Source organism: Emydura macquarii, unplaced genomic scaffold (genome assembly GCF_026122565.2).
Source record: "Emydura macquarii macquarii isolate MOO-44397 ecotype Brisbane River unplaced genomic scaffold, CSIRO-AGI_Emac_v2 contig_3296, whole genome shotgun sequence".
NCBI lineage: Eukaryota > Metazoa > Chordata > Testudines > Chelidae > Emydura > Emydura macquarii.
Window position 1 is genome coordinate 50773 of NW_027133433.1, and position 22041 is coordinate 72813.

The window sequence follows — 22041 nt, forward strand, 5'->3', positions numbered from 1 at the left end:
ATTTCAGCAGATGATAGCAGCAAAAGTATTGCATCCACTGAATGAGCAAAACCAGGACTCCTCAATTAACCTTTGATAACTTGGATATAGAATATATGGGATGACATAATTACTTTTAAGTATAGCATTGTCAATGTGCTCTAATAATTAGTATGTGGGGGATATATGCTATATAAAGTAAAAGCAGCCTTAAGTGATATAAAGCAAGAAAATAGATCCTCTTATCACCACGGAAAAGTTAAAAATTCAGCACAAGAGCAGTGACACCAGTTACTGCAGGATAAGAGAATTAACCAAGATCCAACACCATGTTAAATGTGAAACCACCACAGCCCCTTTGGTGTGGAAGGAGTTTGTTTTCCTTCCTCAAATACCGTTGTAAGACAATGCCATGGCCTGAAAAGCCCCTGCCATGTGTTGCTCTTTGCACCTAAGGAATACCAATGTGTGCAGGTGTCATGTCTTAAGAGTTGCTGGCAGGTGGGGTCAGTCTGCAAATTTCACAGTATGGTGAAGATGCTCGGGAGCTGGTAAAGTGAAAACTATCTATATTCAGACTTGTATTAGCCTCACTCGTGGCCCAGGATCCCACAATGCTAGTCACTATGCAAAGAGAGTGTCAGCTCTTTGGGGGGCAGGGACTAAGTGCAAAGAGAAAGGAGTCCCTGGCCCTTCTTGTTGAGCTAGTCCTCCCTGTTCCCAGCGCCCCAGGAAGCCCTGACAGCCACAGGGCTGTGGCCAAAGAAAACATCCCAGATCACAGACCGAGTCAGCCAGTTGGCCTGGATTGGTAAGTGATGGATGCACTACACTAATGCTGACAATGGGGAAGGATTAACCACACTGACAGCCACAGCAATTTCCTACAATACCGCAGATAAACCTTTTTAAGTTTCAGTATCACAAATTTTGATGCATTATCAGGGGATTTTATGCAACGTCTCCAGGGGAAGATCTGGCTAGTGGAAACACAGGAAGCGTGATGAGTTTCAAAGGACTCTTTGGAACAATAGTCTATACCTGCTGAACTTTTATTTGCACAGGTCTCCTAGGAAATACTTGGGAGGAAGCGCATACAAATTCCTCACTTCCAGATGCACCCTTTGGAAACGCTGTCCTGAGAAACCCAGTTTGGCTGATTACCTAGTCATGGTCTCTGGTGCTCAAAGACCCACACTGGATAAAAGGGGGACACGGACACCCATCCCATTCCTAGATGCAGCAGGGTGCTTGTTCCAAGCCAAGGCCATTATGAACATGTAACTACAGGAAAACTGCTTGATGGGGGTTGAAGGACTGATCACCCGTCAGAGCTGGGGTTGATCTCTGGTTGTAGGTTCTTTTGTTTAAAATGCTTTCACTTTAAGAACAAGTTCATTTGCTTATGAAGAGTCGGGGAGGAGGGGGAGCCAAGGGTGGCAATGACTGTTTATAGCCTCTGAGAAAGCAAAGCATGCTGGGCTGTTTAGGCCATCTGATTTGCTGGGGAATTCATAATGGAAGCAGCCTAGAAATAAGTTGGCCAGGAGGGAAAGACCCCATGGTCTCTGCCCAAGAGAGGTGACAGCTGAAGAGCAGAGAGCCTGGGACCACAGAGGTGGAAATACAGTTGCAGTTGGCCTGGACTGACACACACAGCTTGTAAGCTCTCTGGAGCAGGCTCCAGCTCTTTGCTATACAGACAGCACCAACCAATGAGGACTGATGATTGTAGATGAACTGCAGTACTGATCATTAGAGCCCAGCACCAAAGCCCAATTTGAAGTTCTGGCCCAAAGACAGAATATGGGGTCCTGCCTTTCCTCAACACCAGCAGCAGGGGGCATCCAGCCACTAGTGGCAGCTGTAGGGATCACCATTAAACCTGCACAGGTTGGGGCTAGAAATTCACAGCCTTCATTCTCTGATGGGCTGTGCCAAGAGCCACCCTGACACTAAACAAATCATGCAGTTGGCAGAGTAGATGCAGCCAAAGCTGCATTGATAAGGAGGTGGAGGAGAGAAAATTGGGGCTCAGGCCTTGTTAGTCACCCCCACCCCAAAATCATGCCACAGAGATGGGATACTAGAACCCATCCTTTGAGCACAGCAGATACTCCATAGACTGCTTCCCAAGGGGCTCATACCAACTGGGCCAGTTTATACCATCTTCATGTAACTCTTAAAACAAAATCCCTGAGTTACCTATTTCTACCCCAGTATGGTCTACAGTCAGTTTCACTCTTTCCCTCACTACAGAACTAAGTTTTGGGAGCATGGGTCTGTCCTGCAGCAGCTGGGGGACAAAATGGTTAAGCAGATTGAAACAGAATCGCCAGCCTGTTTCTCCAGCATCATGACTGGTGCACACACCAATCCCGCTTAGCAGGTGAGATTGCAGCCCTTCACCCGCTGCATTGTGGTGGAGCCAGCAGCAAAATTAAAACAACTCTCCATTTTTGTCAATGTCTAAATTTTCCATGGAGAAACAGGTGGGTTTTTTTAAGCAAATTGTTTCAGCTGAAGACTCAATTATCTCCCAGGATGCCCCAGTCACCACCAACACCCTTGGAGAATGGGACATTTGTCAACTAATCTTCAACTCCCACATGGCACTCTAGGGACATTTCCCATGACATATTTCTGTTCTCAGCACTTCACAACCACAGTGGTTTCAACAGAACATTGTGGACCTGTTTCAGCTGCTGCACAACTGGGAGGTTTTCAGAGGAGTGGGTTTAAGATGGTACTGGGGTTCCTCAATTCAAAAGCACCCAACAATTACTCATCTAGCTCTTTTCATCCAATCTCCAAGTAATTTACCAAAGAGGTCAGTATTGTTCTCCTCACTGCACAACAGGAGAAACTGAGGCAAAGGAGCAGGATCCCAGCAGGCCAGAGCCAGAATAGAACCCAGGTGTCCTGGACCCCACCACTCTATCCAACAGACCATGCTGCTTCTCTCTGGGCACATCCGCCACACAGGTGTTCTGTTTCCAATAAAGCCATTGGAGGAAGGGACCGGGTGCCATCCCCTTTCAGCAGGGAGTGTGTATAAGCCGTAGCCCAGCCCAGGGAAGGACGAGGCACTTGACAGAGCAGTACATAAAACCCATATTTATTCCGTTCTCAGAGAAACACGTTTCCATCGCACAGGTCGCAAACAGTTATTGGGTGACATGAAAGAAGCCATCTAAAATATACAAGCGAAGCCCTGCCTGGAATCTTGTTGCAGGCTGGAGAAAGACAAAACCAGGCCAGAAAGCAGCTGCCCTGCCAGGACACGTACAGGAGTCGGAATTGGCCCTGCCTCGGGCATCAGTTACAAAACCACTGAACCGCAGCTTCCCCTGGCATGGGTGAGGAGAGGGAGTGCACCGGCACTGCAAGCTGGGGGAGGAGAAAGAGGGGATGCAGCTAGAGAGTGGACAGTGGCTTGGAATAGCTTTAAGGGGAGAGCTTGTGCCAGGGATGCTGAGATGGAGATGGGGAAGGGGGCAAACCGGGGGAGTTTCCCAGCAGGACAAGCTATTGGAAACCTCCTCCACCAGCCTCTTTTCCCTCACTGAGCCACCTGCCCTCCACAGGGCCCAGAGAGCTCCTCCACCCCTAAGATCCCACGCACATGGCTGCAGACAGCATGACCCCACAACCAGGGCAGGCAGCAGGTGAGCCCAGGTGCCGGGCAAGGTCCCCAGGTTGGGCAGGGATGAGGGCCCAATCTCTAGCATTGCCCTAAACCCAGCCATGCGTCCCAGCCAGACCCTGCCTGCAGATGATAGCTCCCCCCACCCGCCCCACCTTGAAATCCCACAGGAGAGATGAGGAGGGGGAGCCCTGGAGTGCGCTGCCCACCGGCAGTCAAGGCAGAGGGCACCACAGCAGGGGGAGGTGGGTGGGTGACCCTCAACGCAAACCGTGTGTGAAGGTTTCATGGCAAAGAGGAACGGGCATGGGGAGGAGAGGGCTCCCCAAATAAACAAAACAATTTCAACTGGAGTGGGGGACAGGCCGGCCAGCTGCCGCCACACAACTCGGGGCGAGTCCCAGGCGCTTTTGGTCGTTGCCCACGGGACACTGGGCAGCTGCTCCAGTCCATCCAGGCCAGCCTCTCACACCTCCTCTCCGGCACCCACGGAGGCAGCAGGGGCCTCACCCAGGGAGCCGGCAGGGGAGCTGCGGTGGGTGAGGCTGCTGCCGCTCTCGCTGCGTTGCTCGTCCAGCGGGATGAGATCTACCAGCACTGAGGAGAACTTCCGGTCACCGAAGGAGGCGCTCCACTTGGACTCGAAGAAGCGCTGCAGCCCAATGATGGACTGGACATCCTCCTTGTCCTGACGGAGAGGAGCACAGTGGGACAGGGTGGTCAGAAACGACAGCCAAACAAACCCTTACATGCACAATTCACCTCTACAAAGAGGTAGTGGCCCCAGCAGCCCGCTGGCCATGCGTCACAGAGAGACATACATATGGATAACACTTAAGGAGCTCCGTATCTGTGCTGGAAATGGTGCACTCTAGGTTGGGAGTGAAGGCAGGTCACCAGACAGTGATGAACGTGCTCCCCTCAGACAAGAGGATGCTGCTTCTCTCCTGCCCCCCATGGCTGGGCATGTGCCTACTGTCTGCTTCACAGCGGAGCCCGTCTACTGCCTGGCCCAACGCCAATGAAGAGATTGGGGAGTTATAGGAAGAAAAAAAACAGCAAGAGGAATGGCTATTCCTGGGTAAAGGCAATGGATTGTGGAGGTCTCTCTAGGGGGCAGAGATGCCCCCTCACTCTCCACAAGAAAAGGGCATGGCAACTCATCTCATGATGAGAAGATCACAGCCAAGCTGGGCTGTAAAACACTGCAAGGACATGTGAGTTATACTTATAAGATGGGACAGCAACGAGTTAAGCCCAGGATCTCGAAGGGACACTAGGGAACATGGTTTTCCATGTTTAAACTTCTGTTACACTTGTTTTCATGATAAATCTATTTTCGTGCTGTGCGACAAAAACTGGAGGGGGATCTGACATAGGACCAGCCAGCTGGGAGTGTGGGCCTATGAGTACTGACTGTATCCAAGAGGGCGGTTGGAGGATGGAGTGTGCCTATCGCAAGCCTGCAGAGAGCCAACGGGCCAGTGTAGGCTGAGAGGAGAGGGGGCTCGGGTGGCCAATGGCGATGGGGAGCTGAGCCGTGCTCAGGCACATGCTAAACACAGGTGGTAGCGAGTTGTCTCAGCTCTGGGCACCCCCAGGGTGCATCACATACTCACCCTGCCTGGTTCACTGCAATCAGACATGCCGTGCCCCCGCCCCATGCGTGGCCCAGGCCAAGGAGGGACATGCCTCTCCCCATAACCAGGAGGGAGAAGGAGCATCCCAGGCAAGCCCTGACCTCTGTCAGCTTGTTGAACTGCTTGATCATCCTCCAGACATCCTGGGCAAACTCCTCCGAGGAGCGGTAGGGTGGGGAGAGCTTCTCCTGCAGCTTGGCTCGGATCAGGGTCAGGTCAATGGTGTTCTGGCCCTCCTGTGGGAGATGGCAGGGGTCAGGCCTGCGCCCACCCACAGGAGACTCCTGCCCTCCCCATCTCCCTTGGCTCCTTTCCCTGCCACCCACACACCAGAAACCCTCTCCCTAGAATAGGGTCACCAGCACTCAAGCACTAATGAGACTGCCCCAACCCGGGGGTTCCCACGCCCTACATATCAACAGCAGCTCCCCACGCACAGCGACCCCCACACTTCATGCAGTGTGGGGAGCAAAGACCCACAGCATCAAGCGCATCCCACTCAGAGTGTGCCTCCCACCCCCTAGCGCACTGAGCACAGACCCCCACCCACAGCACTCCCCCGCATAACCCAAGCACAGCCCCCTTCTTCCCCCCCCGCGCGCCTCACCGTGGCATTCGATAGCCGGTGGAGAGGCCGGCATGGCTCATGGCATAGCAGCTCCAGCAGGACGCGCTCACACTTCTGCCAAGCCAAGGAAGACAGCAGGGTTAGGAGCAGGGACAAAAGGACCCAGCGACCACCCCTCCCACTTGGGATGGGGCCCGCACGTGGCCACAGCATCCCAATATGTGGCTCCATGGAGTCAGTGCAGGAGCAAGGCCGGGCCCTGAGGCACCAGACCAGGCCCAGTCCACCCCCCCAGACAGCAGTGGACTGGCCAGGCCAGCCCTGCTTGCTGGGACATCCTGCAGCCCACAGAGCAGACGATGAGCGCTCTGCTCATATGTGCCCCCAGCCTCATGGCGCTCTGGGGCAGGGAGAGTCTCACACTCCCAACACTCCCCCTCCCACTTGGCCACCAGCCCCCAGAGCATGAGCTGCCTTGCCCCACACAAACCCTCTGCTCCAAGGAGGAGAGTTTATTGGGGCCCTCGTCATCTTCTGAGGTGGGGAAGTTGATGCCGTCCTCGTCGCTGGGCGCGGACAGCTCCTGGCACAGCAGGCACTTCCACTCCTGGCTGTGGAGGCAATGAGAGGCGTGAGCACCACAGTAGGCGACTCCAGTGCAGCGAGGACGTCTGCCCTCTCAGTACCTCAGACCACTAGACACCACTCTCCTCCCAGAGATGGGGAGAGAATCCAGGAGTCCTGACTCCCAGCCCTGCCCCCACCCACCCATTCTAATGCCAGCTATTCACAAGGGCCAGTCACTGTGACCAGACCTTTGACTGAGGAACAAGCAGAGCCCAGCCAACTGGCTAGAACCAGCCTCCCCTTTTGGCTGGGCTGGGGCAGGCAGATTCACAGCTTGGTGCTATGGCCAGACACACCCAGCCTCTTTAGCACTCTGGAGCTGTGGTGTGGGAAGCAACGCACAGAGCAGACATGCAGTGGGCAGGTGTAGAGCTCAAGTGAGGGCAGCAGAGGCCAGGCTATCAGGGGACCTGGGGATGGGGATCACTACCTGGGAATCTCCTGCAGCACAGGGAGGTGGCAGTCCAGGTGGTAGCACTGCTCACACTGGTTACACATCACAACGGAGCCAGCCTTCCGGCACACTCTGCAGTGGGCAGCATCAGCCGCCTCCATGCCCCCCTCCTGGCTCTGGCCTGGTGTCACGTCCAGACCAGAGCTGGTGCTGCCGCTGGGGGAGATGAGGCGGGATGCGGAGCCTTCAGCAGCCAGGATGTCCTGGGGCAGGACGACAGGCTTGGTGTCTCTGGGCTCCTCTGTCGGACGCTCGATTGCCGCCTCCATCTCCTCCTCCTGGCGGGAACAGCATGGGGTTAGCAGCTCAGCAACAGCCCAGCGGGACAGGGAGGCCACCAGGGCTGGATTCCCCGTGGCCAGGAGCCCAGCGCCACCACTAACCACAGCACTGGCACATGCTCAACTGACCCCCTACAGCAGGCCAGGCAGGCACCCCAAAGCATCACTGACCTTGACCATGGCTCCGGGCTGGGTGGTGCCAGAGGGCTGCGTGGCACCCTGCTGCGCCCCGCGCTCAATGACGATCAGGTTGTAGTCCTCGTTGCTGTTGCCAGGGAAGACCTTGAAGACGGGCGGCTGGCTGTCAGCTGTCAGGTCCAGATCCAGCCGCTCCAGGCTCACCCGTGGCACCTTGCGCATGACATTGCCCATGTCACTGTCCAAAGGCCTAGGCCTGCAATGTAGCACAGGGCTCAAGGTATGACCACTGACTGGTGGCGGGGCCCCACACCCAGGTGGAGAGGGTCACAGCAACAGGAAATCCATGGGGGGAAAGGGGAGATAGACAGCATGCAACAGGCTGGTAGATAAATACAGTCCCACTCCGCCCCCTACACTCCTGGCACTGCGACAAGAGCCCAAATGCTTCCCCAGGCATCAGGGGAAGGGCTCAGTAACTTACCTCTTCATTCCCGATACATGGGCCTCGGTGCTGTCTGTTGGGGAAAGAAGCCAGGCACGAGTCAGGAGGCCTTTCTCCCCTCAGCCGGGTGCCCCCCCGCCATCATCTCCCTGGTTGGGGGGCTGGGAGAGAACAGATGCCTGGCTCCAACCACACTACCAATGGAAATCCCAAAGAAGCCAGAAGAAGAGAGCCAGTTTCTAGCCCTGGAATGGGTGGGAAGGCTGGTGGGTCTCCCAATTAATCTCAGAGGGGTATCGATGCTAAACCCTGAAGAGAGACTTTAACCGCATCCCTGCAGATGGTGTGGGCAGCTGGAAGGGCAATGGGAAAGGGGGTTGCCCATAAGGAGTGGGGAGGGAGCATGAAGACAGGAAGAGGTGCTGCTTCCCCCATGGCATGATGCCACACCCCTGATGATGCCCCCAGCACCTTGCTCTGGGGCCAGACAGGAGATCTGAGGGCAGGGTGACACACTGTCCCCCCAAGTGCTGCCACCCCCTTCCCCGCCAGGGCTTCTTACCTAAGTCTCCAAAGCCTTCCTCCTGGGTCTCCATGGGCTGCAAAGGAATGAAAAGGTGGGTACATCAAGAGGAACTCAACCAGACCCCCCCAGGAGACTCCAAGCCCTCCCATTCCCAGTTACCGCTCTGCCTCTACCCTGTCAACAACCTCTTAATGCCAACTGATAATGGGGTGCAGAGGGGTTGCATAATTCTAGTACATGCGAGGTCTCAAATGCAAACTGGTGTCAGCACTGGTGTTCAGTATCACACTGACGTGGATGCATGAGTACTATGAATATCTGCTGAAAATATGTAAATTAAGCATTGTGTGCTTCACAATGGGTCTCCCATCCACCAGTCTGGACTGAATGCAAATGATCACAAGTGATCATTTGCAAAGGAACTAAACAGGACACCTCCCAAAAAAAGCAGTAGCAGAGGGAGGAAGGGGGGGACAGACACCACACAAACCCTCTCTCGCAGTGCTGTCTGGGGGAGGATGCTCGGAGTTGTGCATTTTTCACACCCATTACACTAATATTTAAGGTCTGTAGTGTAGACCTAGTCTAAGTGAAGAGCTAGTGGCAAGCTGGTGGAAGGTACTAGCAGGCTTGGTGATTCAGTAGTGTTCAGTGGATAAGGGGATGGACAATCCCAGTGTACGGGGCTTGGTGTGAACACTATTGCACTCTGAACAGCAGTGCTTAGGGTGCCAGAGGCTAGTGGTTTCAGGGGGCTGATCCATAGCAAGCACAGACAAAACTCCCTCATGCTCACAGCAAGTAGTGCTGAAGGGCCTCACAACCCTGGGTAGCCATCCTCAGTAGCACCCCCAGGAGTAGACAAGTTACAGGGATCCCCTGGGTCCCGTATCTATGCATTAGCTCGCCAAAGAGTCACGTAAGGTTTCTACTGGAAGCCTGTCTCACACCACTCATCTTAATTGTTGTATGCAATTCTGTTGTAGTCATGTTGGATATTGGAGACAAGGTGGGTGAGGTCATATCTTTGATTGGACCAATTTCTGTTGGTGAGCAAAGACAAGCTTTCAGTATGTTGGACAAACAGAAGGTGGTCCAATAAAATAAGATTCTGGAAAACTTGTCTCTCTCACCAACAGAAGTTGGTTCAAATATATGACCTCCCCTACCTTCTCATCTTAAGTGTCATGAGATATATGTATGGATGTGAGGAGCTGTCTATAGACTGAAAATTATGTTCTTAAGGTCTGAGTGGGGGGCCAATCACCAGAACTTGATAAACAAGTTTAAGACCAAAAACGTGTCTCTCCATATAAGTTAACTGTTGCACACGTCACAAATGTTGCACACTTTACGATCTGAGCAAAATGCTAACTGAGTGATTGCAAATTCTGGGAGCGATTTTAGACAGAAAAACACAAGCAGCTGGGGTTATCCTCTCTGCAAGGGAAGACCATGAGTTTTTGTACTATAAGACTCCTAGGTGAAGGATCCATGGTGAAGTAAGCAAACGCACTGCCAGCTTCAGAAAAAAACAAGGTCACAGCCAGGTTGTTAAATGTTGGGAGAAGAACTTGAGTGGGAGACCCTCCTCTCTAATAAACTTTATCTTGTTAGTTAAAGTTAGGCCCTAGAATGGGTTATGATTTTATTTTATATGTAACCCTTCGTTTCCAACAGCTCCGCTTGCTATCATCTGCATCACTTCTGGTGTTAAATAAACTTATATTTGCTTTCTCTAAACACAAATGTAAAAGTGCTGTGTATTAAGCAGAGCTGCCTTCTAAGGTCTAACCAGGAAGCTGCAGTGTACTGTATCTTTGGGAATAAAGGATCCAGGAATTCTGTGAGTGTCCAATGGACACCACAGGGGGACCCTTTGGATAGGTCTACACAGAAGAGAAAAACCCATGGCTGGCCAGGCCCAGCAGACTCAGGGTCTCAGAGCTGTTTCATTGCAGTGTAGACATTCAGGCTCCATCTGGAGCCTGAGCTTTCGGACCCGTCGAACCCGCAGGGTCCTAGAGCCCGAGTGTCAAGCCAAGCCTGGAAGTCTACAGATCAATGAAACAGCCCTGCAGCCCAAGCCCCAGGAGCCAGACACAGCTGGCACTGGCCAGCTGCAGATTTTTCTTTGCTAGGCAGACATACCCCCTAAGGACTCCAGGGGGGTTGGAATGTGCCTAGTCCTAGCCTGCAAAGGGAAGGTGGAGCCAGTGTAGGCATCAGGCCCTGGTGCACCCCCTGCAGTGCCAGCCTGGGTTCTCCTGGCCCCGCTCACCTGCACGGCGGCGGATACCAGGGTGCTACCCTCACTGATGAAGCAGTCTGCCTGGCTATTGGAAGACACGGTGGGCTGCAGCAGGACTCCCGGGGCTAGCTGTCCCTTGCTGACGACTGTGGACTGCACCGAGACTTGCTGCATGCCCTGTGGGGAGATGGAGAAGGGCCTGTTACCCCTATGGGAAGGATGGAGCTTGGTGCACAGGCCACCCCACTGCCACTACCATCAGGAAGAGACTCCCCCACCATCTGCAAGGTGGCCGCCAGAGCATGGCACCCACCTGAGTCCCATTGACCTGGGGCAGGAGCACTAGCTGGCCCATGACTTGCTGCTGGCCGTTCGTCTGCAGGAGGCCGCCGGGCTGCACCAGCTGGAGCTGCATGGGCTGTACGTAGGTGCTGCCGGCACCACTCTTAACCGCAGAGGCCATGAGGATCCGGGCAGGCTGCTTCAGCGGCTGCTGCTGCAGAGGCGGAGGCTGGCTCTGTGAGACAGCAGCCCCGGGCGGATTCGGGACCATGGGAGGGACATTCGTAAGAGGAGCCAGTACCTGGGGAGTGCTGGAGACCTGTTTCACCCCTCCTCCCGCTGTCGGGCCGGTGGCATTGGCTCGCTGGATCTGCGCGTTGGGGGCTGCAGGCTGCGGGGCGCCGCTCCGCTCTGAGACTATCGTTCCTGGGGAGAGGACAGACACATTAGGGAGACCCCAAATGAGGGAACAAGGCACCCAGGCCTGAGTTAGGTCCACCTCTGGGTTTCCACAGACCTTTGCATACCCAGTTTTGTCGTCCCCCCCGCCTCCCCATCTCTAAGCTGCAAGTAGAGTGTGGTCCCATGTCTGGGGAGACAGCTCCTGTAAACATCCCTGGCAGGCTTGAGGCAGGCTGGCCATTGGGCTCTGCTCCCATGGCACAGTGGGGTGCTCTGTGCACTGGCTTAATCCCCACACCCAGCTGGCCCTGCTGCAGGAGGCAGATTTCAGGTGGGCCCTAATGCCCAGAAAGCAGCCCCGGGACTGGACCCCGTGGCCCTGGAGATGTGCATGCCAGGTCCCACAGCTCACCAAAGGTCTCTGCACTCTTGGTCCAAGCGTTCAGATCCCACTGGAACTTCATGTCCCCCTGGGGTTCCACAGGGTCTACGATCATCTTGAGGGCACGGTGCAGCTGGAAGTAGATCTGGGGAACAGGGAGGATAAAGATGGTCACACACAGGGTAACAATGCCACTGAAACCCAGGCAGCTGGGTCTCCCGTCCTGTCCTCTCCTCCTCTGTAACCCCCGTGTGGCCAGGCTGGGGAAACCCTGACATCTCAAAGTCACTGGACTTCAGATCTCCACGTGGTGCCTAGGAGTCAGCAATGGGAGATCACACCCATGCAAGCTTGGAGGGATCCACACTGGTCACAACCTCCCCACTAACCATTGGCACATGGCTGGTGCACCAATAAGACCACCCAAGACAGATACAAATACTACAGAAACAGGGAACCTTTGGAGCCCACAGTGTTAGCTTTGTGAACTTTGTGTGTACATTTACAGACTGGCCAGCAACTGTGTGCTGGGATAAAGGGTCAGATGGGTATGCTTCCTCCTATAGGTCTACAGTTAATAGGCGGTAATTAACGTCAACCCCCCAACACAAACAAGGCAGGTAATGAGCATAGCACTGCCTGGTCTGACCTATCTCCAAACTGCATCAACTATCAGCTCTGAGCTGGGGAGAGGGTCACCCATTCAAACCAAGAACACACAAGACTGGAATTTTTTCTAAGAGCTCTGCCCCCATGCACACATGGATTAATTCAAGGCCTATGCTATCCAAGAGATCAGCAGATGATCACAATGATCCCTTCTGGCCTTACAAGCTACGAACCTGCGACCAGAAGACATCCTGCAAGACTTTAAACTTACCAGCATCTCCACGGGGAAGATGGTAAGCCAGGCCTGCATAAAAGCCATTTGCTGTTTTCAAACAGTGTTTTCTCTGAATACACAGCACTCTGCTGTCTGGAGGTTGGGTAGGCCCTGGTAAACCCTTTCACTGCTCCCAAGAGAACAGGACAGCAGGTGCTGAATCAAAGTCAGACCTGTTGAGGCCATCCCAGTGAACTGCAGGGGTCTAAGACCTAAGACACCGAGTCCGGAGGGCATGAGGCATGGGGATTCTGGCCTGAGAAAGGCAATAGATGAAGGCTGGGGAGGTGAGTGGGATTGTGACCCAGGAACTTCTTGATGCCAAACTGGAAAAGGGAACAGGGAGCATAGGTTGGGGTTTTTGTTTTTGTTTTTGTTTTTTTTTTTTTTGGGGGGGGGGGGGGTTTGTTTGGTGTTTTGTTTTGTTTTAAACAGGGATCCCCAGATGTGTCTGTTCAGTTCACCGAAGGGTAGTGTGGGAGGTCTCTAACCAGCGCCCATAGGTCATCCTCACTGCAAAATGTACGTCTGGGTAATATTTAAGGAGTCATAACTATGCTGGAAATTGTTTTTTCAAAGCCATGGAGGTGACATGTATTAAACAGGTTCCTTTCAAGCAGGAGGCAGCAGAAGCTTATCTGCCTGTCTGGCCATTGCATGTCTCAGAACATAAGCATATCTGCATGCGGAGCCAGATGTGGATTACAAGATGACAAGGTTTCCAAGACAGCAGCCCCAGGGGAAAAAAAAATCAGTGGGGGGTATCCTACTTATGAAAAAGAACAAGGGACTATCCAAATATATCTACGGGTACCAGGAGACACCCTTTATCTTTCCTTGAGGAGACAAACGGTCAGCGTTTTCTCTCTCATGAAGAGGGTCTGTGTCAACCTGGCTGAAAAAGGCTGCAGAAACTTTGAGCAAGCAACACTTCATTAGACAAGAGAATAGCTTGATAATTAAGTCTAGGCCCTAGGAGGAGGCATGTTATGATTTTATCTGACCATGTAACCATGTGTTTTCAATACTCTGATGTGCTAATCTCTATACTTTGTTAAATAAACTTTGACTTGTTGTCACTGTGAACTACTTAAGTGATATTTAAAAATGCTTTAAAAGGCATACTGCTTCATTGGGAACAGTTCATGTAACAGTATTGAAAGCAACCAGTGGACCAGGGCTGGTCGCTGCAAGGGGATGCTCAGATATATCACCAAGCTGCAAAGTGACAGCAGAGCCAACACAGGCTGAGAGGGGCGTGGTAGTGCTGTCTGTGGAGTCAGGTGGTAGTGAGATGTCTCAGCCCCGGGAAGTATCACAGGGATGGGGCTCTCAAGGCAGCAGGAAGGGGTCAGAGGTGGCTACCTGTGGAACTGTGACTGTTAATCCCACTTTCCCCATTTGCTCTTCTTTGGGGGCTGCAAAGAGAACAGCCTGCAGAGCAAGCCGTTTTGCTATGGATATGCTGAGATCACTGCAAACCAACCACAGCATTTCACCCACTGGCAGGTGCAGAGATCCCAGCAACAGCTAGATACCATCTCCAGGCTTCCCCTCACTGATAAGCCTTCTGGGGCAGGTAGCTCATTATGGCCGAGGGTGCTGATTCCCCATGGGGTCCCCCTACTGCTACCACAGTGTGAAGCAAGTCTGCTGAGAGGCGGCCAGTTCAGGGTTAACCTCTGAGGGGCTTGTGACAGATACGACAATTCCCTACAATATCCTGGACAAACCTTACCAAATTAAATATTTTGGAGATCATTGTATTAGAAACACAAGTGCATCTGTATTATGGGATTGTATCTAATGTCTCTAGAGGGAGACGTGACTAACGTAATCCCTGAGGAATATTTATTATGAGCTTCAAAGGGTTCTTAATGTACCTCCTCCCTCCTCCAGTTATGCAAAAACCCAGCTTTATGAAGGGAATGAACAGAACAGGGCAATTATCAAGTGATCCATACTGTCATTCAGTCCCAATTTCCAGCAATCAAAGGCTATGCACACCCAGAGCACGGGGTTGCATCCCTGACCAACTTGGCTAATAGTCATTGATGGACCTATCCTCCATGAACTTATCTAGTTATGCCCTGAGAAATACCATTGTCTACTGATTACCTGCTCCTGGAATCTCAAGGTCAAAGACCCTCGCTGTATAAAAGACAGGCTCAGTTACTCATGGGGGGTGGCTGTTCTCAGCAAAAGCTGTTATGAACTGGTAACCCCAGAAAAAACCCTTTGCTGGGGTTTGAAGAACTGATCACCAGCGAGAACCCTTCCCGCAACAGGGGTGATCTCTGCTAAGCGTATTAGTACACATGCCAGTTCTTATATTGCTTTAATATGTTTTCTACAGTGCTTTCACCGTAAGAATAAATATGCTTGCTGAGAAAGAGCTGGGTGGTCACTAACCAGGGAAAGTCACGCTGTTTGTAGCCTCTGAGGAGAAAGTAAGCAGATGTTGGCCTGCTTAGGCCATCTGACTTGCCAGGGGGGATTTACAGCGTAGGTGGAGAACTGCATACCCTGGAAATACCCCGGCCAGGAGAGAGACACATGCAGGTCTCTGCCCAAAAGAGCAGACAGCTGGGGAGCCTGGAGCAGATGTCCTTGCTGGATCATAGAGGAGGAATGCAGGAGCAGTCAGACTGAGCTGTGACAGGTTGTACTACACCAGCAAGAGCTGATCACAGTGGCAGTCTCAGAGTAGCCTGCAGTGAGTACAGCAGAACCAGCCTGCGACCAGGGTCAGCGACCTGGCAATAGATGGGGCCCTACTGTGCTGGACTACTGTAGCAGCCAGTGCCACTGCCCCCACTCCCACACATCTTCCACTCACCAGTTTCTTGGAAAGCAGCAGGGCAGTATTGTTGTCACTCTCCAGGGCCCAGGAGGCAAAACGCAGGATGTGCTCCTGATGGCGCTGTAGCTTGGTCATAGCCCAGTGCTGACGCTCCAGCTTCTCCTGCTGCCCCTCGGTCACTTTCTGCAACACAGCCAAATGCCAGCACCCCATCAGTGACAGTGCAGAGACCTGCCCTACCCACCCCCAGCAGGATGCTGCCACATGCCCCAGGCTGCAGAGCAGGCTGTGTGGACCAAGTGGGAATTGCTTAGTATTTTAATGAATGATATGCACATCAGTGAATTGAGTAGGGATTGCTACTGAGTGGATGCAAAAAACTGTTCCTGGGGTAGAGCAGAAGACATGGGGAGTAACCAGGGGGGCACGAATGGATCGTTAAAAGGGCTGGCAGAAGCCACCAATGATAAGGGAGGTTCTGGAAAGTCAATGGGAGCCTCAAGGACTGACCCAAATTCATGAGGAACTCCGGCAGGTGGTGCATGTGATCTCAGCATGGCTCTGCAGCAGGGCAACAATACTTGCTGAAGTGCAACACTCCCTGGAAAGTGGACAGATACCTGTTCTGAGACTGATCTCAGCTTGATGTGCTAGGCACAGCCAGTGGGTGGAGCAGGAATGAGAGAGCTCTGCAGCCCAGTCTAGGAGGCAGAAGGGCCATGGAGCCTACCCCTGTGGAGTGGGATCCCTTGGGGGCTGGCACACTGGAAAGGTTTCTCTAAGGGACTATCTAAGAGCTGGGATGTAGCACAGATCCTGTGAATCCAAGATAATCGGGAGGAGCCAGCCTTAGTTGCTGAGAGTGGGGAAAGCGCAGGTTTCAGAGCTAAGATTAACACGTGCTTGGAGCAACTTCTCACACACCACATTCAAGGCCCCTGCCAGGACAGCAGGACATGCACCTACCTGTGCGTCACTGACCAGCACCTTGCCCCGTTTGTTGAGCTCCTTCATGATCTGCAGGATGGCCATCTTCACATCCACCTGCACCCGCTTCTGCACATCCGTCACCTGCCGGATCCTGCGAAGCCACACACACTGAGCATACTATACACCCACACCCACCACTCTCCCAGGGCTTTCTGTCTCAGAGGCTGGGAGCGGTTCTGCAATAGCATATGCTTCCCTCTTGCATCCCTTCAGCTGGTTAGGGCCAGACATGCTCTCATGTAGCTGTTGCTAAGACAGGAGTGTCTGACCTGGGCCTGGTCCTAAATTGCTCTCTGAAAGGGGACACCTTTCCATCAACCCCAAGTGCTTCCTCCCCAGCTAACAGGAGTCCCAGAGGCCTCTGTCCTGACTGCACCTACCAGCTAGGACCACTCCCTTTGGCTAATGGGAAATGCAGAAAGCAAACAGGAGTCTGTTCAGTGACACCAAAGGTTTCAACTCTGGCCATATGGCGTCAAGGACCAGAAGAGGTGGTCTTGCCCTGACTCACAACACCCTTGGCACAGAGCAAGAGGAGAGTTGAGTTGCAGACATGGACATTGCTTGCAAAGATACTAGGCACATGTGTACCCAGAGTGGAATACACACAGGGACCAATACTCAAAGAGAGGAGATCTCTCAATCCCCTCTTCCCCCAGGCATAAGAAAGGGCTGCCCTGCGCCTCTTTGTGGCTGGTGGTATTCCTCTTTGCAGCTCAGCAGCATGGTCGGGGCACTCAGGAGGGCTACGTACGAGGTGCGCACTTCCTTTGTGGATTTCTGCAGGCTGGCGTGCTTGTCCCCCAGGCGCTTCACCAGTGCAGCCAGCATCTTGCGCTGGTTCCTGACAGCATCCTCCAAGAACTGATACCTGCAAGGATGGGAGCCGAGAGTGAATGCTTGGAGCTGGCCAGCCCGAAAATGGGTGCAGGGGCTGCAACCCATGAACCCCTCCATACCAGCTGGTCAGGGGGGTGCAACCATCTCCTGATTCTCGTATGTACATTTTGGTTCACCAAAGTACACCACGGGAGATCTCAATGAAAGCCAGGGTCACACTGGTTATTAAATATTGTTGCGAATTGTATGTACACACTGAAAATATGTTCTTAGATTCCATCTCACAGCAGAGGTGGAGAAGCAGGTTTTCTGCTAGACAAAGGACTTTTATTAGCCTGTCTCTTGGCCAGCAAGTAAATTAAGCATTGTAAGTTAACACAACGGAGACATGCTTACATACGCAGTGAACGGGGAAGAGTACAGAGCGGGGTAGAGAACCTTATCTTGAGATACACGTCAAAAGGTTTGCTGGACTACATTTGGGGAACAAAAGACACCCTGTCTTCCCGCAATCAGGAAGTAAGTGGGAACTGTGTTGACTTTCATGAAAATGGGCACCCAGCCCACTTTTGTTGGAACACTGCAGAATGATGTCTGGGACAAGATAGAATTTAGACAGGAGGTTAGCCTGCTACGCCGAGAGTCTCCCAGAAAGTGTGTTAGGCTTTTGTTTTGTGTGTAACCTTTCGCTTCCATTTCCTCGCTCACTATCTCCTGACTCTGATAATTCACTATAAACCTCAGTGCTGCCAAACTACGCATGGCGCTGCTCCTGAGTTGAATCACACAAGCTGGGTACTCCCTACTGCGCTAAGTGCAGGATGGCACAGCCCAGAGGAGATTGCTAGGTGGCTGACAGGCTGGTAGTGACAGGGAGATTACAGCCTGTCTCCTCGCTGGAGGCAGGGGTGTAAACTGACTCAGTTCGGGCTACCCTGAGAACGGTCACAGGGGCCCAAGTGAGAACAGGTCCAGGAACACCAAGACCCAACCTACCCACAGCACCAAAGGTTGGTCTAGCTGCCTCAACCACACCAGCAGCCAGGAAACATGGCAGAGGCCAGCCATGCCTAGCGGAGAGACCTGGCATGGCCATCCCAGCCAAGCCATCTAGGAGAGAGGATACACAGGTTGGCAGAGGGGTCTCCTACGACTGTCCCATCTGGAAGGAAGCATGGCACAGGCTGGCAGAAGGCATCCACATTTCCAGCCTTGCACTGACTGAGGCAAAGAGCCTGCCCCAGGCCAGCCACACCTGTGCAGAGGGCATGCAAGCCTGGCCCAAGTCAGCCACACCATTAGGAACCCAGGCAGAGGTAGGGGACAGCGCAACCCTGCCTCAGAACAGGCAGAGAAGGGATACCAGAGAGCAGCGTAGTCACCCATAGCAGAGTACAGCCAGCAGACGTGCACACTTACTGGTGATCCTTGTGGGCATTGAGCTGGCAATCCCGGCAGGTCAGCGTGTCACAGGTGTCACAGAACAGCACCAGGGGCTCATGCTTGTGCACAGAGCAGTAGACGGTGCGCTCGCCTTCCTTTGACTTCGACGGGCCTAGAGCAGAGCGCGAGCATTACCCTCCACCTCCAGCCAGGATCCCAGGGACACTGCTGCCCACAGCAGCCAACCACCAACCTGGAGTGGTCTGTGGGTCAGGAGTGAGGGGCAGCAGCAGAGCTGCAGGAGGAAGCCCAGGACTGGGATAGTTGGGGCTGCAGGCTGGGATCGAGGGATAGTGGCAGAGCTGTGCATTGCGGTGAATCCAGGGGGGCTGCAGGTCTGGATTAAGGGGCACTGGCAGAGCTGAAGGGGAAGCCTGCTCAGCCATCACACACAACATGCCGGACAGCCTGTGTGCCCAGTCCTCCCTTGTCCCAGATTCCCTCAAGCTATGAGCTCCTCTCATCGAAGCTTCCCATGCTGGTCAGAGGACAGCAGAGCCCATGCTGCCAGGGGGTAGGCAGTGCAAAGCCCTCTCCCCCAGGAATGACACAATGGGGATGTAAGAGGCCCAGCTTTCTGCCTCTGGGGCCTTGTCTACATGAGAAAGTTGCACCAGACTGCCCAAAGGGAAGAATTCAAACAGATTCAATTAAAGCAGTACAACCCCAGGTGGATGGTCTCACTTCATCTGAAGAGTGGATTTTATCACTTGAGAACGGGTTAAGTTGAAAAGAACAAACATCGCATCCACATAGGAGTTTGCACCGGTTTAGCCACCTGATTGCAAACCCGTTTAAACCAGTTCTCATGTAGACAACACCTAAGTGCAGCACTCTGGGTGGGCAAGAAGCAGTTACACTCCACGACCCCCAACCCCACTTCAAGGGGCACATGGTACCAGGCTAGCTCAGGATTCCCCCACCAGGCGTGGGGGCGGAGTGGTGGGGCACTGACCTGTGGATCTGACCGTGTGGTCCTTGGTGTACTTCACCCTTTGGTGGGCTTCCACGCATGTCTCACATAGCGGCTCTGAGCACTCCACACAGTAGCTGGTAGCCGGGGCATTGTCATCGCAGCTGGTGCAGCACTGGGGGACAGGGGAAAGGGTGAGCACCAGGGAACACACCAACCCCCCCCCCCCCCCCACAACCCCAGCCTAGCACCTCAAATAATGCCAAGACCTGGGAAAGGAAAGCCTGGGGCACATGGCAAGGACAGACACCAGGGCTCATTTCCAAGGGTGTTCAGCATCCGCAGCTCTCAGTGCAGTTATGGGCACCTGTGGTATTGCATGGAGCAATGACCCTGGGAGCACAGTTTTGCGGTCCCACAACTAACACTGAACGGATGAAAATAGGCTCCAGATGTGCGATGGGTTTGGAGCTAACCTGTCCTAACTTATTCTCTGCTTTAAGATTATGTCTACAGTACACATAATTTACAGCGGCATAGTTGTGCCACTGCAGTGCTTCTGGTGAAGACGCTCTAAGCCGACAGAAGAGCTCTCCCAAAGGCTTAACTCCTGCCTCCACAAAAGGTGGCAGTTATGTTGGCCGCCGAAGCTCTCCCACCGACATAGCGCTGTCTACACCAGCACCTAGCTGGACATAATTTACATCCCTCGGGGGTGTAGATTATTCACACCCCTGAATGATGTAAATTATGCCAAAGTCATTTGTAATGTACACAGCCTAAGAGGGTGACTGTGTGAACACAATGGCTTCATTCAAGCAAGCAGGCCTGACAACCAGGCACTTCCTTTCACCAGGAGAACTGAACTGGTCTATGGCCAGGCTCTGCAAGCTACTCCCACCACAAACTGGGCTGCATGGCAACCTGGGAATAACAAGGTGGGGAGCAGAATTGTGCTCTCCTGAGGGGTCGATCAGAGACCGTGGAGGAAGGGGCATGAAGGCTGTATCCCCACCTGGTTGGCATCCTTGCTGTCTGTGGCTGCCTCTGCCCCACTGTCTCTCAGAAAGTAGTTCTCCACGATGTCTTTGAGGTAACACTGGTGTTTGCACACAGGGCAGTCCACCACTGCAAGGGAAGTGGAGAAGAAGAGTGTCACACACAGGAAGCAGCAGCTGATTTGCAGATAATCCAGAGGGGTGGGAGGGGGGTGTAATTAATCCACCTCCTAGAGAGGAGAGAAGACCTCCCATTGACATAGCGCTGTTTACACTGGGAGTTTGGTAACGGATTCAATCACCCCTGAAAATCCACACCCCTGAGCAACATAATTATACAGACATATGTTTGTAGAGTAGACTAGTGCTAAGATACTGAAACTTAGCACCATCTCTGAATGGCTGCTGCAGGCCTGGACATGGGATGTAAGGGCTGTCCGGAAGGGTCTCTGCATCTTGACTGAAACTGCACCTGCTCATGCTCCATGAGCAGAACACAGTCACTGGGCCCTCTTCCTTTGCCCCACCAGTTGGATTTCTCCAGCCTAAAAGCATCCCAACATTAGGGGCTTCCATAATTCCCAAACAGCAGCCACACAGATCCTACACATCTTACAAGAGTACACGGAGAAGGAGTCATTTCTCTCCCAACTGCCATGTTACAGGGCACAACCTCTGCTCTCACAGCACCTGAGCAGAAGCCAGCAGGGAGAGCACAATGCAATGGGTAAAGGTGGGCCAACCTGCTTTCAAGTGCTCAAAACTTAGTAGAATTTGCCCCCAATGAGCAAGACCCCCCCCCCCCACACACACACACACACCTCTGCCTCCCCACAGAGGAGCAGCCATTAAAATGGAGGGGTTTACTTGTGAGGAACTGGTACTTTTGGTAGTGCCTGGGGTTTGGGCTCAGGGAACATGGAATTGCTTCTGTATCAAGGGTTCAGTTCCTTTATCAAGTTGATGTCAGATAACCAGGCTCAGTTTATTAACTAAAGATAAATCAGCAGAGCACAGAAAGGTGACTACATTACTAATCTGGGAAACAGTCTTGTAGCTGTTACATCTTCACTGTTCCAACTCTGAGCTCAATTTTGCACATATTTATATTCCCCCTGTTTACAGCACATATTAAATTCCACAGCCCTTACACACCTTCTCTTATCTATCTCTGTAGAAAACATTCCAGACATTAAAAGACTAGAGACATCTAGTTAGTGCACAGTGCATATTCGACAAACCTCACCAAAACATACATCTGATGTATTCTGCATGTACAAAACAGGTTACAGCAATTTAATTACTAACAAGTTTCGACAACAACATTTACCATGAATACAAAGCATTATGTGCAATTTTAACTAATTCACTACACTAACATCTGCCATCTCAAGATTTCTGTTTACAGATTAGGAGTCATCCTCCCCATCCTCTCCTGTAACTCCTGATAAGATCCACTCTGCACCCCCCTCTCCATTACAAGATGGAGCAAGTGTCTGAAGGGTGCATGTTAGAAACACTTAATTCTAAGGATAGTACAGCACTGGAAC

The 22041-nt window shown here is 52.7% G+C and overlaps 1 protein-coding gene across 1 annotated transcript in view; it reads right to left on the bottom strand.

The window, feature by feature from the left end:
* Window positions 1-3081: 3081 nt before the first annotated feature.
* TRIM28 (tripartite motif containing 28) overlaps window positions 3082-22041 on the bottom strand; it is a 37701-nt gene continuing 18741 nt past the window's right edge. The window contains 18 exon segments of the mRNA XM_067532706.1: window positions 3082-4189; window positions 4191-4313; window positions 5367-5501; window positions 5873-5947; window positions 6324-6444; window positions 6891-7192; window positions 7367-7589; window positions 7818-7851; window positions 8341-8377; window positions 10586-10732; window positions 10869-11263; window positions 11652-11766; window positions 15344-15490; window positions 16274-16388; window positions 17052-17168; window positions 18557-18692; window positions 19536-19668; window positions 20509-20621. Coding sequence (XP_067388807.1) covers window positions 3911-4189; window positions 4191-4313; window positions 5367-5501; window positions 5873-5947; window positions 6324-6444; window positions 6891-7192; window positions 7367-7589; window positions 7818-7851; window positions 8341-8377; window positions 10586-10732; window positions 10869-11263; window positions 11652-11766; window positions 15344-15490; window positions 16274-16388; window positions 17052-17168; window positions 18557-18692; window positions 19536-19668; window positions 20509-20621 — 2747 coding nt within the window. The 3' untranslated portion in view covers window positions 3082-3910.